This window comes from Lynx rufus, unplaced genomic scaffold (genome assembly GCF_022079265.1).
Source record: "Lynx rufus isolate CCGP_SWC_20201006 ecotype Redwood Valley unplaced genomic scaffold, mLynRuf1.p SCAF_22, whole genome shotgun sequence".
NCBI lineage: Eukaryota > Metazoa > Chordata > Mammalia > Carnivora > Felidae > Lynx > Lynx rufus.
Genome location: NW_025814837.1, coordinates 8,807,382 through 8,820,670, shown reverse-complemented (window position 1 = coordinate 8,820,670; position 13,289 = coordinate 8,807,382). Strand labels below are relative to the sequence as shown.

Here is a 13,289-nt window from a genome sequence, read left to right as displayed (position 1 = left end):
ATAGGTAAAGAATCAGAATGCCACCTTATCCCAATTTTATCTTGTCAAACTGAAAATCTCCAGAGCAGAAGTTTATCAAAATCAAGAGTAAACAGTACTCCTGTATCCCTTGGATAAATTCCTAGCAGTGCTATTGCTGGGTCATAGGGTAGGTCTATTTTTAATTTTCTGAGGAACCTCCACACTGCTTGGCTGCACCAATTTGCATTCCCACCAACAGTGCAAGAGGGTTCCTGTTTCTCCACATCCTCTCCAGCATCTATAGTCTCCTGATGTGTTCATTTTGGCCACTCTGACTGGCGTGAGGTGATACCTGAGTGTGGTTTTGATTTGTATTTCCCTGATAAGGAGCGACGCTGAACATCTTTTCATGTGCCTGTTGGCCATCTGGATGTCTTCTTTAGAGAAGTGTCTATTCATGTTTTCTGCCCATTTCTTCACTGGGTTATTTGTTTTTCGGGTGTGGAGTTTGGTGAGCTCTTTATAGATTTTAGATACTAGCCCTTTGTCCGATATGTCATTTGCAAATATCTTTTCCCATTCCGTTGGTTGCCTTTTCGTTTTGTTGGTTGTTTCCTTTGCTGTGCAGAAGCTTTTTATCTTCATAAGGTCCCAGTAATTCACTTTTGCTTTTAATTCCCTTGCCTTTGGGGATGTGTCGAGTAAGAGATTGCTACGGCTGAGGTCAGAGAGGTCTTTTCCTGCTTTCTCCTCTAAGGTTCTGATGGTTTCCTGTCTCACATTTAGGTCCTTTATCCATTTTGAGTTTATTTTTGTAAATGGTGTGAGAAAGTGGTCTAGTTTCAACCTTCTGCATGTTGCTGTCCAGTTCTCCCAGCACCATTTGTTAAAGAGGCTGTCTTTTTTCCATTGGATGTTCTTTCCTGCTTTGTCAAAGATGAGCTGGCCATACGTTTGTGGGTCTAGTTCTGGGGTTTCTATTCTATTCCATTGGTTTGTGTGTCTGTTTTTGTGCCAATACCATGCTGTCTTGATGTATACACAATGGAATACTATGTGGCAATGAGAAAAAATGAAATATGGCCTTTTGTAGCAACGTGGATGGAACTGGAGAGTGTAATGCTAAGTGAAATAAGCCATACAGAGAAAGACAGATACCATATGGTTTCACTCTTATGTGGATCCTGAGAAACTTAACAGGAACCCATGGGGGAGGGGAAGGAAAAAAAAAAAAGAGGTTAGAGTGGGAGAGAGCCAAAGCATAAGAGACTGTTAAAAACTGAGAACAAACTGAGGGTTGATGGGGGGTGGGAGGGAGGGGAGGGTGGGTGATGGGTATTGAGGAGGCCACCTTTTGGGATGAGCACTGGGTGTTGTATGGAAACCAATTTGTCAATAAATTTCATATATATAAAAAAAAATATGTTTTAAAATCCATTAAATCTGCAAAGATTTTGAAAAGGCCATAATCCTCAATGCTGGCATGAGTCCAGTGTTAGCCCTCCCTGCCCATAGTTCTGCCAGTGTAACCTTTCCAGAAAGCAATTTGGCAATATGAATCGTGAATAATAACACCATGCATAGCCAATGACTTAGTAATTCCCCTTCTGGATGTCTATCCTGAGGAACTGAGGAACACTGAGGACAAATACTTGAGGACAAGGAGTTTTAAGCAGCACGTTTTATTGTGGTCTCAAACTGCAAACAATTTAAACGTCTAACAGAAAGGGATGAGTTAACCAATGTTGAGATAGCTATAAATGGTTTGAATAATTTATAATTTCATAGAAGAATGCTCACAATATGTAGAGTAAAATATTGTATTTTCTAAATATCTAAATATTTTCTAAAATACCTAATGATACATGTACTACATATGTTAGGTTGAATCATATGAAATTTGAGACGTAACTTTTTTAAACTTCAGAAATAGCAATTTGGTATGATCCCAAATATGGATATAATGTATTTCTGGGTTGTGGGATTACGGGGATATTTCATTTTCCTCTTTATACTTTTCTATAGTTTTCAAATTTTCTACAATGAATATGTATTAAAATGTTAAAGTTGTATAATTACATGAAGATCATATAAAGAAACACCCAAAACTCAAATCTATATTAAACTATCTCTCCTTTAAAAAAAAAAAAAAAAAGAAAAAATCAAGAGTAAACATTTTTTATTAATATAGAGTTCTCCTCCAAAATAATCTGAAGTATGAACCCTCATACATGAAATGTATGCATTCTGTCATCTCTTTCTACCTCTTTCCACATACAATATCAGAACCACCTTCAAGAGCTAATATTTTATGGACTCTGAATTCTGGATTTCACACCACAAAAACATGAGTCCTGCTTCTTTTTCTTCTAAGAAACATACCCTCAATGAACTGGAAAGGCTCTAGCACCTGCTAATCTTGGCATAAGCAATAAAGAAAATGTTCATTTTAAAAATTAAACATTTCTGAAATTATAAACAATTCTTATAACCAACTGTAATATAATGTTATTAATAAAATAGGTAATAATATTGTGTTCTTAATATTATATATCATTATGCTAAATAGTACTGATATTTAGGATGTACTTCTTAATAAAAATATAATATGGACATCACAAACTAATGAGAAAATACAGCTTACATGGATTATTATATAACTTATTTTTTGTCCTTACCTTCAGTATTTGTCATTTTATTTTCATGAAAAATCTCAATGGCTTCCTTAGGGGCACCAAATAGAACCAAAGCTTGTGATGTGGCATTGTCTTTGAAAAAGAAAACAAAAATTTCAGTGGGCAGTTAATATAAATTTATTTAAATAAGGACAATAATATGTAAAACTATGCTGTAAAAGTGTTATCCTTGCAAAAGCAACTATAGTTCAAATATTAACCAAAACCCACAGAATATATTTGGATGTTTCCTCTGGTACTTCAACTGGGTTAACTCTCACAAGAAGGTATTCCAAATAGCATCCAGCTATTAAAAGCAAACACTGAGAGACTGTTCAGAGTGACATCACCAAAACAATGGAGTAGGAGACCTAGCCTCCATTGTACAGCAAAGTTCAACAGTTAGATGGTTATGAACAAACAAAAATAGTTCTGGGAGAGCTCAGGAATCCATTCAACAAACTTTAGCAACACAGTAGAACAAAAAAACAAAAAGACGCCTGTGAATAATCTCACAAAAAGGGAAGGAAAACAGCTTCATTTTGACTGCATCATCCCATCCACCAGGCCAACATTGCTTAGCACCAAGAGGGAACGCTCCAGCTTGAAATAGTTCCCCTCACTGGGAAATGGAGGACAGGGTAGGAGACCAGCTCCCCTACCCTTCTGGTGCACTGTACAAAAGATCTACTTTGGTTTCACCCCACTCAGAGACTGGCAAAGCCAAGACTTATGGAGAGGGTTTCAAACAAGGAAGAAGGGCAGAAGCTACCAATATCAGTCTCAATATACAGAAAAAGTGATCACATTTCCCAGTGGCCTGCTCTGCAGAGGACCCCAGCGGGTTTGCTGGAGAAGGTGTCCTAAAATGAAAGAGAGGGTTAAGTGTTTCCCAAACATAAGGTGAGGGAGTTCACCACCACCAGACCTGCCTTACAAGATATTCTGAAAGGAGTTCTGCAAGCTAAAATGAAAAGACTTTAATCAGTAACATGAAAACATTTGAAAAAATAAAATACATTGGTAAAAATAATTATATAGTCAAATTCAGGATACTCCGATAGTATAGTATAGTGATATGCTAATTGCTTAACTCAAATATAAAGATTAAAGAAGTATTAAAAATAGCTATAGCAGTAGTAACTTACTAATGGATACATAATATAAAAAGATGTAAATTGTGACATCAGAAACATAAAAAGGAAGCCATAAAAGGGTAGAGTTTTTGTATGTAATTGAAGTTGTTAATCAACTTAAAATATACTACGATAGCAGGGTGCCTGGGTGGCTCAGTCAGTTAGGTGTCCAACTCTTGGTTTCAGCTCAGGTCATGATCTCATGGTTTTGTGAGTTTGAGCCCCACATCAGGCTCAGTGCTGACAGGATGGAGCCTGCTTCGGATTCTGTGTCTCCATCTCTCTGTCCCTCCCCCACTCTCATAGCTATCTCTGTTTCTCTCTCAAAATAAATAAAATTTAAAATATTAAAATATACATATATATACACACATACATATGTGTGTATACATACATATATATACATATATATGTATATATATGTATACTACTATACTCTAAAATGTTTTATGTAAGCCTTAAGGTAACCACAAAGCAAAAACCTATAGTAGATACACAAGAGAAAAAGAAGGGAATCAGAGTACACCACTATGGAAAATTATCAATGCATAAAGGAAAACAGCAAGAGAAGAAGAAATGAATAAAATAAGTATAAAATAGGCAGCAAACAATCAGTTTAGGAGAATAGATCTAGGAAACTCAGTGACTCCATCAAACATAGTAATCTCTGTATCATAAGTGTCCCAGAAAAAGAAAGAAAAGGGGTCATAAAATTTATTTGAGGAAATAATAGCAGAAAACTTCCTTAATCTGGGAAAGGAAACAGATAATCAGATTCAAGAGGCACAGAGAACTCCTGTCAAGATCAACAAAAGCAGACACACACCAAGACAAAATGTAATTAAACTTGCAAAATACAGTGATACAGAAAAAAATCTTAAGAGCAGCAAGACAAAAGAAGTCCTTAACCTCCAAGAGCAAACCCCTAAGGCCAGCAGAACTTTAAATACAAATGTTGCAAGCCAGAAGGGAGTGGCATGATATATTCAACATGCTGAATGGGAAAAATATGCAGCCAAGAATACCCTATCCAGCAAGGCTGTCATTCAGAATACAAGGAGAGATAAAGAGCTTCCCAAACAAACAAAAACTAAAGCAGTTCATGACCACTAAACCAGCCCTGCAAGATATATTAAAGGAGACTCTTTTAGTGGAAAGCAAAGACCAAAAGTATAAAGGAGGAAAGCAAAGGCAGGAATAATGAATATTTCTGTAAAAAAATCAGTCAAGGAACTCACACACATGCACACAAAGGATATAAAATATGACACCACATACCTAAAATGTGGGGAAGAGAGGAAAAAAGAATGGGTTCAAACTGAAAAGACCATCAACTTCATATAGACCACTATATGCAAAAAAAGGTTATATAAAAACCTAGGAGCATCTGGGTTACTCAGTAAGTTGAGGGCCCAACTCTTGATTTCAGCTTTGGTCATGATCCTGGGGTCACGGGATTAAGCCTTGCATCAGTCAGGCTCTACGCTCACAGCATGGAACCTGGTTGGGATTCTCTCTTCCTCTCTCTCTTTCTCTCTCTCTCTCTCTCTCTCACTCACTCAAAATTATTAAATAAGCTTAGAAAAAAAGAGTAAAGGTTATTTACAAACCCAATGTAACCGCATATCCAAAACCAATAATAAAAAGGCAAAGAATAAAGAGAAAGAAATCCAAATAAATCACTAAAGAAAATCACCAAAACGTGAAAGAGAAAAAGACAAGAAAGAAACAGAGTAAATCTTCAAAAACAAAAAACAAGAGTGACAGAATGGCAATAAATATGTATCTATCAATAATTACTTTGAATGTAAATGGAATAAACACTCCAATCAAAAAAAAAAAGGTGAAAAAAATAAGACCCATTTATATTCTGCCTATGAGAGATTCATTTTAGACCTAAAGATATCTGCAGATTGAAAGTTAGATGATGGAGAAACATTTATCATTCAAATGGATGTCAAAACAAAGCTGGAGTAGCAATACTTATTTCACCAAAATAGACCTTTAAACAAAGAGACAAAGAAGACACTATATAATACTAAAGGTGACAATCCAACAAGATATAATAATTGTAAATATCTATGCACACAATGCAGAAGTACTCAATTACATAAAACAATAACCAATATAAAGGAATTAATAATAATACAATAACACTAGGGCACATTAACACTCTACTTACATCAATGGACAGATCATCTCAACAGAAAATCAGCAAGAAAACAATGACTTTGAATGACACACTGGAACAGATGGGTTTTAATAGATATATTCAGAACATTCCATCCTAAAACTGCAGAATACACATTCTTTTCAAGTGCACATCGAACATTCTCCAGAAAATATCACATATCAGTTCACAAAACCAGCCTCAATAAATTCAGGAAGACTGAAATAATACTATGCATCTTTTCTGACCACAACAGTATGAAACTAAAAGTCACCCACAAGAAAAAATCTGGGAAGACCATAAATACATGGTGTTACTGAACAATGAATACGTCAACCAGGAAATAAAAGAAATTAAAAAGTACATGGAAACAAATGAAAATGAAAACACAACAGTCCACAACCATTGAGATGCAGCAAAAGCAGTTCTAAGAGGAAAGTCTATAGCAATACAGGTCTATCCTAAGAAGCAAGTAAAATATATGGTAAACAACCTAATTTTACACCTAAAGGAGCTAGAAAAAGAACAATAAACAAAACTTAAAACCAGCAAATGGAAGGAAATCATGAAGATTAGAGAGGAAATAAGTAATATAGATACTAAGAAAACAATAAAACAAATCAATGAAACCAGGAGCTGATTCCTTAAAAAAATTAGTAAAAGTGATAAACTTCTAGCCAGACTTAGCAAAAAGAAAAGAAAAAAAGACTTAAGTAATAAAATCACAAATTAAGGAGGAGAAATAACAACCAACACTATAAAAATATTAGAAATTATAATAAAATATTATGAAAATATGTATACCAACAAATTGGACAACCTAGAAGAAATAGATAAATTCCTAGAAATATATAAACTACCCAAACTGAGACAGGAAGAAAATAGAAAATTTAAACAGACCCATTACCAGCAAAGAAATTGAATCAGTATCACAAAAACTACCAACAACAAAAGTCCAGGAACAGACAGCTTCACAGGCAAATTCTACCAAACATTTAAAGAACAGCTAATATCTATTCTTAAACTATTATAAACAATAGAAAAGGGAAGAACACTTCTAAATTCATTCTATGAGGCCAGTATTATCCTGATACCAAGACCAGACAAAGATACCACTAAAAAAGAGAACTACATCATATCCCTGATGAATAAAGATGCAAAAATCATCAATAAAATATTAGCAAATGAAATCCAACAATATATTTTTAAACGATTTTTTAAAAATCATTCACCACAATCAAGTGGGATTTATTCCTGCATTGCAAGGGTGGTTCAATATTCTCAAATCAATCAACCGTGATACATCACATCAATAAGAAAAAGGATAAAAACCATATGATCATTTCAATACATGCAGAAAAAGCATTTGACAAAGTACAGGATCCATTCATGATAAAAGCTCTAAATAAAGTAGGTTTAGAGGAAACATACCTCAACATAAATAAAGGCCACATATGAAAAATCCACAGTGAACATCATCCTCAATGAGGAAAAACTGAGAACTTTTCCCCTAAGGTCAGGAGTAAGACAAAGATGTCCACTGTCACCACTTTTATTCTACACAATACTGAAGTCCTAGCCACAGCAATTCAATAAAGTTGCAGGAAAAAATCAAAATGGATGTACAAAATCAATGTACAGATATCTGTTGCATTTCTATACATCAATAATTAAGCAGAAAGAGAATAATTAAGAAAATAATCCCATTTACAATTGCACCAAAAACACAGGTAGTAACTTCTTTGACATCAGCTGTATCAACTTTTTTCTAGATGTTTCTCCCAAGGCAAGGGAAATAAAAGCAAAAACAAACTATTGGGACTACACCAAGACAAAAAGCTTCTGCACAGCAAAGGAAACAATCAACAAAACTAAAAGGCAGCCTAAAGAATGGGAGAAGATATTTGCAAATGACATTTATGAAAAAGGGTTAGCAACCAAAATATATAAAGATCTAATAAAACTCAACACCTAAAAAAACAAATAATCTAGTCAAAATATGGACAGAAGACATGAATAGACATTTCTCCAAAGAAGACACAGATGGCTAACAAATACATGAAAAAACAGACTCATCATCAGGGAAATGCAAATAAAAACTACAATGAGATATCATCTCACACCTGTCAGAACGGCTGAAATCAAAAACACAAGAAACAATGGGTGTTGGTGGGAATGTGGAGAAAAACCAACACTGGTGCACTGTTGGTGGGAATGTAGCCACTGTGGAAAACAGTATACAGTCCAGCAACTGCACTATGGGGAATTTACTCAAAGAATACGTTTACAGTGAATTTTGAGGGATACATACACCCTTATGTTTATAGCAGCATTAGTCACAATGTCAAGATATGGAAACAGTCCAAGTGTCCATGGATTGATGAATGGATAAAGAAGATGTGACATATATAGGAATACTATTCAGCCACAAAAAATAATGAAATCTTGCATTTGCAATGACATGGATGGAGCTAAAAAGTATAATGCTAAGAGAAAGAAGTCAGACAAAGACAAATACCATATAATTTCCCTCATTTGTGGAATTTAAGAAACAAAACAAATAAGCAAAGGGAAAAAGTGAGAGAGAGAGAGAGAGAGACAGAAGAAAAACCAAGAAATAGACTCTTAATTATAAAGAACAAACCGGTTACCAGAGAAGATAGGGGGATGGGAAATTGGGTTAAATAGGTGATGGAGATTAAGGAGTACACTTGTCCTGATGATTAGCACCAGTTGATATATGGAATTATCAAGTCACCATATTGTATACCTGAAACTAATATAAAATTGTAAATAAAATGAAAATAATGTTATGCTTAAAAATAATAAAAATAAATCAAACAATATTTAGCACTTAAAAAAATAAACAAATGTTGTTGGGAAAACTAGATATTCACATGCAAAGGAATGAAACTAGATCCCTATCTTACACCATTCACAAAAATTAACTTGGAATGGATTAAACACTTAAATGTAACATCTGAAGCCACTAACCTACTAAAAGAAAACATAGGGAAAAAATGCCATGACATATGGATTATTTCAATACAACGCTAATAATCAAAAACAAAACCAACTAAAACTAAAATCAATTAAGATGGATTACATCAAGCTAAAAAGCTTCTCAATAGCAAAAGAAACAATCGACATAATGAAAAGGCAACCTACAGAATGACAGAAAATATTTGCAAAACATCTCTCTGGCAAATCATTAATATCCAAAATATATAAGGAACTCACACAACTCAATAGCACAAAAACAAATAATCCAATTTTAAAATGGCAAAGGGCCTGAGTAGACATTTTTCCAAAGAAGACATACAAATGGACAAGGACATGACAAGGTATTCAACATCACTAATCATCAGGGAAATACAAATCAAAACCACCACGAGATATCACCTCATACCTGTTACAATGGTTATTTTCAAAAAGGCAAAAGGTATCAAATGTAAAGATGAGGGAAATCCTCATGGGCTGCTGGTGTAAATATAAATTTTTATAGCTATTTCAGAAAACAATCCAAAGGTTCCTCAAGAAATGAAAAACAAAACTTCCATGTGATGTAGCAATTCCATTTCTGGGTATATATCTAAGGGAAATGAAATTACTATGTCGAATTTCAGCACCCTCATGTTCACTGCAGCATTATCAACTTGTGTTCATGTACAGATATATGTACAAACACACACACACACACATAAACACAATGGGATTTTGTTCCACCATAAAAAAGAAAATCTTGTCATCTGAAACTACATGAATGGACCTAAAGGACATTATGCTGAGTGAAATAAGACAGAGAAAGAAAAAAAATCATATGATCTCACTTATATTTAGTACCTAAAAAGCCAAATTCCTAGAAGCAGAGCATAGAACAGTGTTTGCCAGGGGCTGGAAAGTGGGGAGAATGAGATGTTGAGTCAAAGGGAACAAACTTCCAGTTATAAGAAGAATAAGTTTTGGGGATAAAATATACAGCATGGAGATTTTAGAGAACTAAGTTGCAATGAGAGATTCTAAATGTTCTTGCCATAACAATAACAAAGGATGTGTTCAATTATCTTACTGCAGTAATAAGCATCTCACAATATATACCTGTATCAAATAATTACATGGTACATGATACACTTATACAATGTTATATGCCAATTCTATCTCAGTACAGCTGGAAATAAAATTAATAAAAGCAAACAGCAAACAGATACATATATGATGGTATAGAAACTACTTTAAGGTACACTATTCAGTGAAGAATAGTAGGACAAAAATTTGTAGGTAAGTTTTGTCATCACTTTTGTTTTCTAAAGAGATGTACAGGTTGATAGGTATTTGTCAATTCATATAAAATGTACATGTCAAGAAACAATTAGACTGGTTAACTTTGGAAAGAGGGAATGTAGAGACAAAGGAGAAATTTTGTATTTTATTTTACAAACTCTGAAATGTTTAAAAATTCTCAAAGGTAAGAGGATATTATTTGACAGTTTCTTATAAAGTTAAAATTGTCTACTCTATAATGCAGCAACACCAGTCCTAAACTTTAACCCATGATAAATGAAAGTGTAGGTCCACAAAAAGATTATCCAAGATTATTTGTGATGATAGTTTTACTCCTAAGAGCAGAAATTGGAAACAACCTAAGTGTCCATCACTAGAAAATTACATTTCAAAAAATACAGTGTAGTCATGCAGCAGTATAATGCTAAGTAGGAAAAAAAAAAAGATGAACTAATACACAAAATAACATCAGTGAAACTCAAAAGTACATTGAACAAAAATAATCAAAGACAACAAAATGGGTATTTTATATTTCATTATGAGATTCAAACAAAAAAAACAAAGCTAAACTATTGTGATATCAAAACAGTGGTTGCCTACGGTGGGTGAGAAACTTTTTTTTTTTTTTTTTTACCCAGAAAAGGTCAGTGGTTCTACATTTGTCACGTATACATTTATCAAAATACATTAAATTATAAATTGAAGCTTGAGCATTTCACTATATGTAAATTATGAAATAGAAAATACAATGTTTACTCTAGTGGCATTAAAATATTTTGATAGAGGGGGACGCCTGGGTGGCTCAGTCGGTTGAACGTCCGACTTAGGCTCAGGTCATGATCTCGCAGTCTGTGGGTTCGAGCGCTGGACTCTGTGCTGACAGCTCAGAGCCTGGAGCCTGCTTGGGATTCTGTGTCTCCCTGTCTCTCTGCCCCTCCCCCACTCATGCTCTGTCTCTCTCTCTCTCTCTCTCTCTCTCTCTGTCAAAAATAAATAAATATTTAAAAAAAAATTTTTTTAATATTTTGATAGAGGAACACCTGGGTGGCTCAGTCGGTTAAGTGTCCGACTTTGGCTCAGGTCATGATCTCACGGTTCGTGAGTTCAAGCCCCATGTCAGGCTCTGTGCTGACAGCTCAGAGCCTGGAGCCTGCGTCAGATTCTGTGTCTCCCTCTCTCTCTGCCCCTCCCCTGCTCACGCTCTGTCTCTGTCTCAAAAATAAATAAACATTAAAAAAAAAATAAAAAAAATATTTTGATAGATTGGGGTGCCCAGGTGGCTGAGTCGTTTAAGCATCTGACTTCAGCTCAGGTCATGATCTCAAAGTTCATGGGTTCGAGCCCCATGCCGAGTTCTGTGCTGACAGTTCAGAGCCTGGAGCCTGGAGCCTGCTTTGGATTCTGTGTCTCCCTCTCTGCCCCTTCCCCACTCACTCTCTGCTGTGTGTGTGTGTCTCTCTCTCTTTCTCAAAAATAAATAAACATTTAAAAAACTTAAAAAAATATTTTGATATATTTTACAGATATAAATAAATATAAGATTTAAATACTTGTAGAATATCTTACGCTAATATTTAATAACCATTACAAAGATATTTATATCCTAAAACCCCATTACAGAATAAAATGAGACAAAAAAGTAAATTCATAATAAAAATATGCAAAACAAAAGAAATGAAGGTTGTAAAAGTAAAAATATGATAGAAGATACTGCCAGTCAAATAACTATAATAATATATATGAATGATATAAATTTATCCAAAAAGAGTAACCAAATAAAAATTATACATAACTGTAAATAAAATATATACTTTTTTGTTTTTTTACTGAGAAAGTTTTTGTGATAAAATTATAAAGGAATATTTCTGCACAGTATCGCATATGATGACTTTAAGACAAAAATTATAACTAGAGATAAAGGACACTTCATAATGGGAAGAGGGTCAATCCTGTAAGAAGCTGTAATAATTATAAACATATACAATCTTAAAGGAGCTTCAAATTGAAGTAAAAGCTGACATAACTGAAGGGGAAAAAAAGACAATTCAACAACATTAGTGGAAGTGTTTAACTGCCCAATGTAAATAATGGATGGGGGTGCCTGGGTGGCTCAGTCTGTTGAGCGACTGACTCATGGGATTGAACCCCATGTCAGCCTCACTCTGAGAATGCAGCCTGCTTAGGATTCTCTCTCTTTCTCTCTCTCTGTCTCTCTCCCCCACTGCTCCTCTCCCTGCTCATGCTCTCTATCTCTCTCTAAAAAAAATAATAAATAAATAAACAATAAATAATGAATAAATAATAATGGATGAAACATCTAGAAAGGAGAAAGACAAGTAAACAGTAGTTTTGAAAACACCATAAACCACTTAGACCTAAGAACAACTAATAGAATATTCCACCAAGAGTAGAAAACACATTTTTCTCAAGTACACACTGAACATTCTCCATAATAGACCACATATTATGCCCTAAATAGGATTCAATACACTTAAATAAGTGTTGAAATCACACAAAGTATCTTCTTTGACTACAATGCTAAAAACAGAAATCAGTGACCAAAGGAAATTTGGGAAATTTTCAAATACGTGAACTTTAAACACAATCCTAAATAAATAATGGATCAAGAAAGGAATCACAAGGGAAACCAGAAAATACTTTGAGATGAATAAAAACAAAAAGACAACACAACTAAACATATATGAAGTTTAGTGATATCAATGATCAGAGAGAACTAGGTAGCTGTGAATGCCTACATGAAGAAAATTAGAACTTGAATCAATAGCCTTATATCTTATCTAGGAAGACGCAACTAAATCCAAGGAGAAGGGAAAAAAATTAGGAGATAAATCCCCACAAAATATGAGCAAACTAAATATAATAGTATATAAAAAGGATTATACACCACATCCAAGAGAGATTTGTCCCAGAAATGTTTCAATATATGAAAATCAATGAATGTAATACACCATATTAACAGAATAAAGGGAAGAAACCACACAAGCATTTCAATAGATGCAGAAAAAATATTTGACAAAATTTAATCCCATTTATGGTAAAAACACA

At 34.2% G+C, this 13,289-nt stretch overlaps 1 protein-coding gene across 1 annotated transcript in view; it reads right to left on the bottom strand.

The window, feature by feature from the left end:
* CCDC178 (coiled-coil domain containing 178) overlaps window positions 1-9,416 on the bottom strand; it is a 410,140-nt gene extending 400,724 nt beyond the window's left edge. Inside the window, exons 1-3 of the mRNA XM_047086870.1 lie at window positions 9,352-9,416; window positions 3,429-3,499; window positions 2,640-2,729 (exon numbers count right to left, since the gene is read on the bottom strand). Coding sequence (XP_046942826.1) covers window positions 2,640-2,729; window positions 3,429-3,499; window positions 9,352-9,416 — 226 coding nt within the window. The remainder of the gene's footprint in view (window positions 1-2,639; window positions 2,730-3,428; window positions 3,500-9,351) is intronic.
* Between the last annotated feature and the right edge of the window lie 3,873 nt (window positions 9,417-13,289).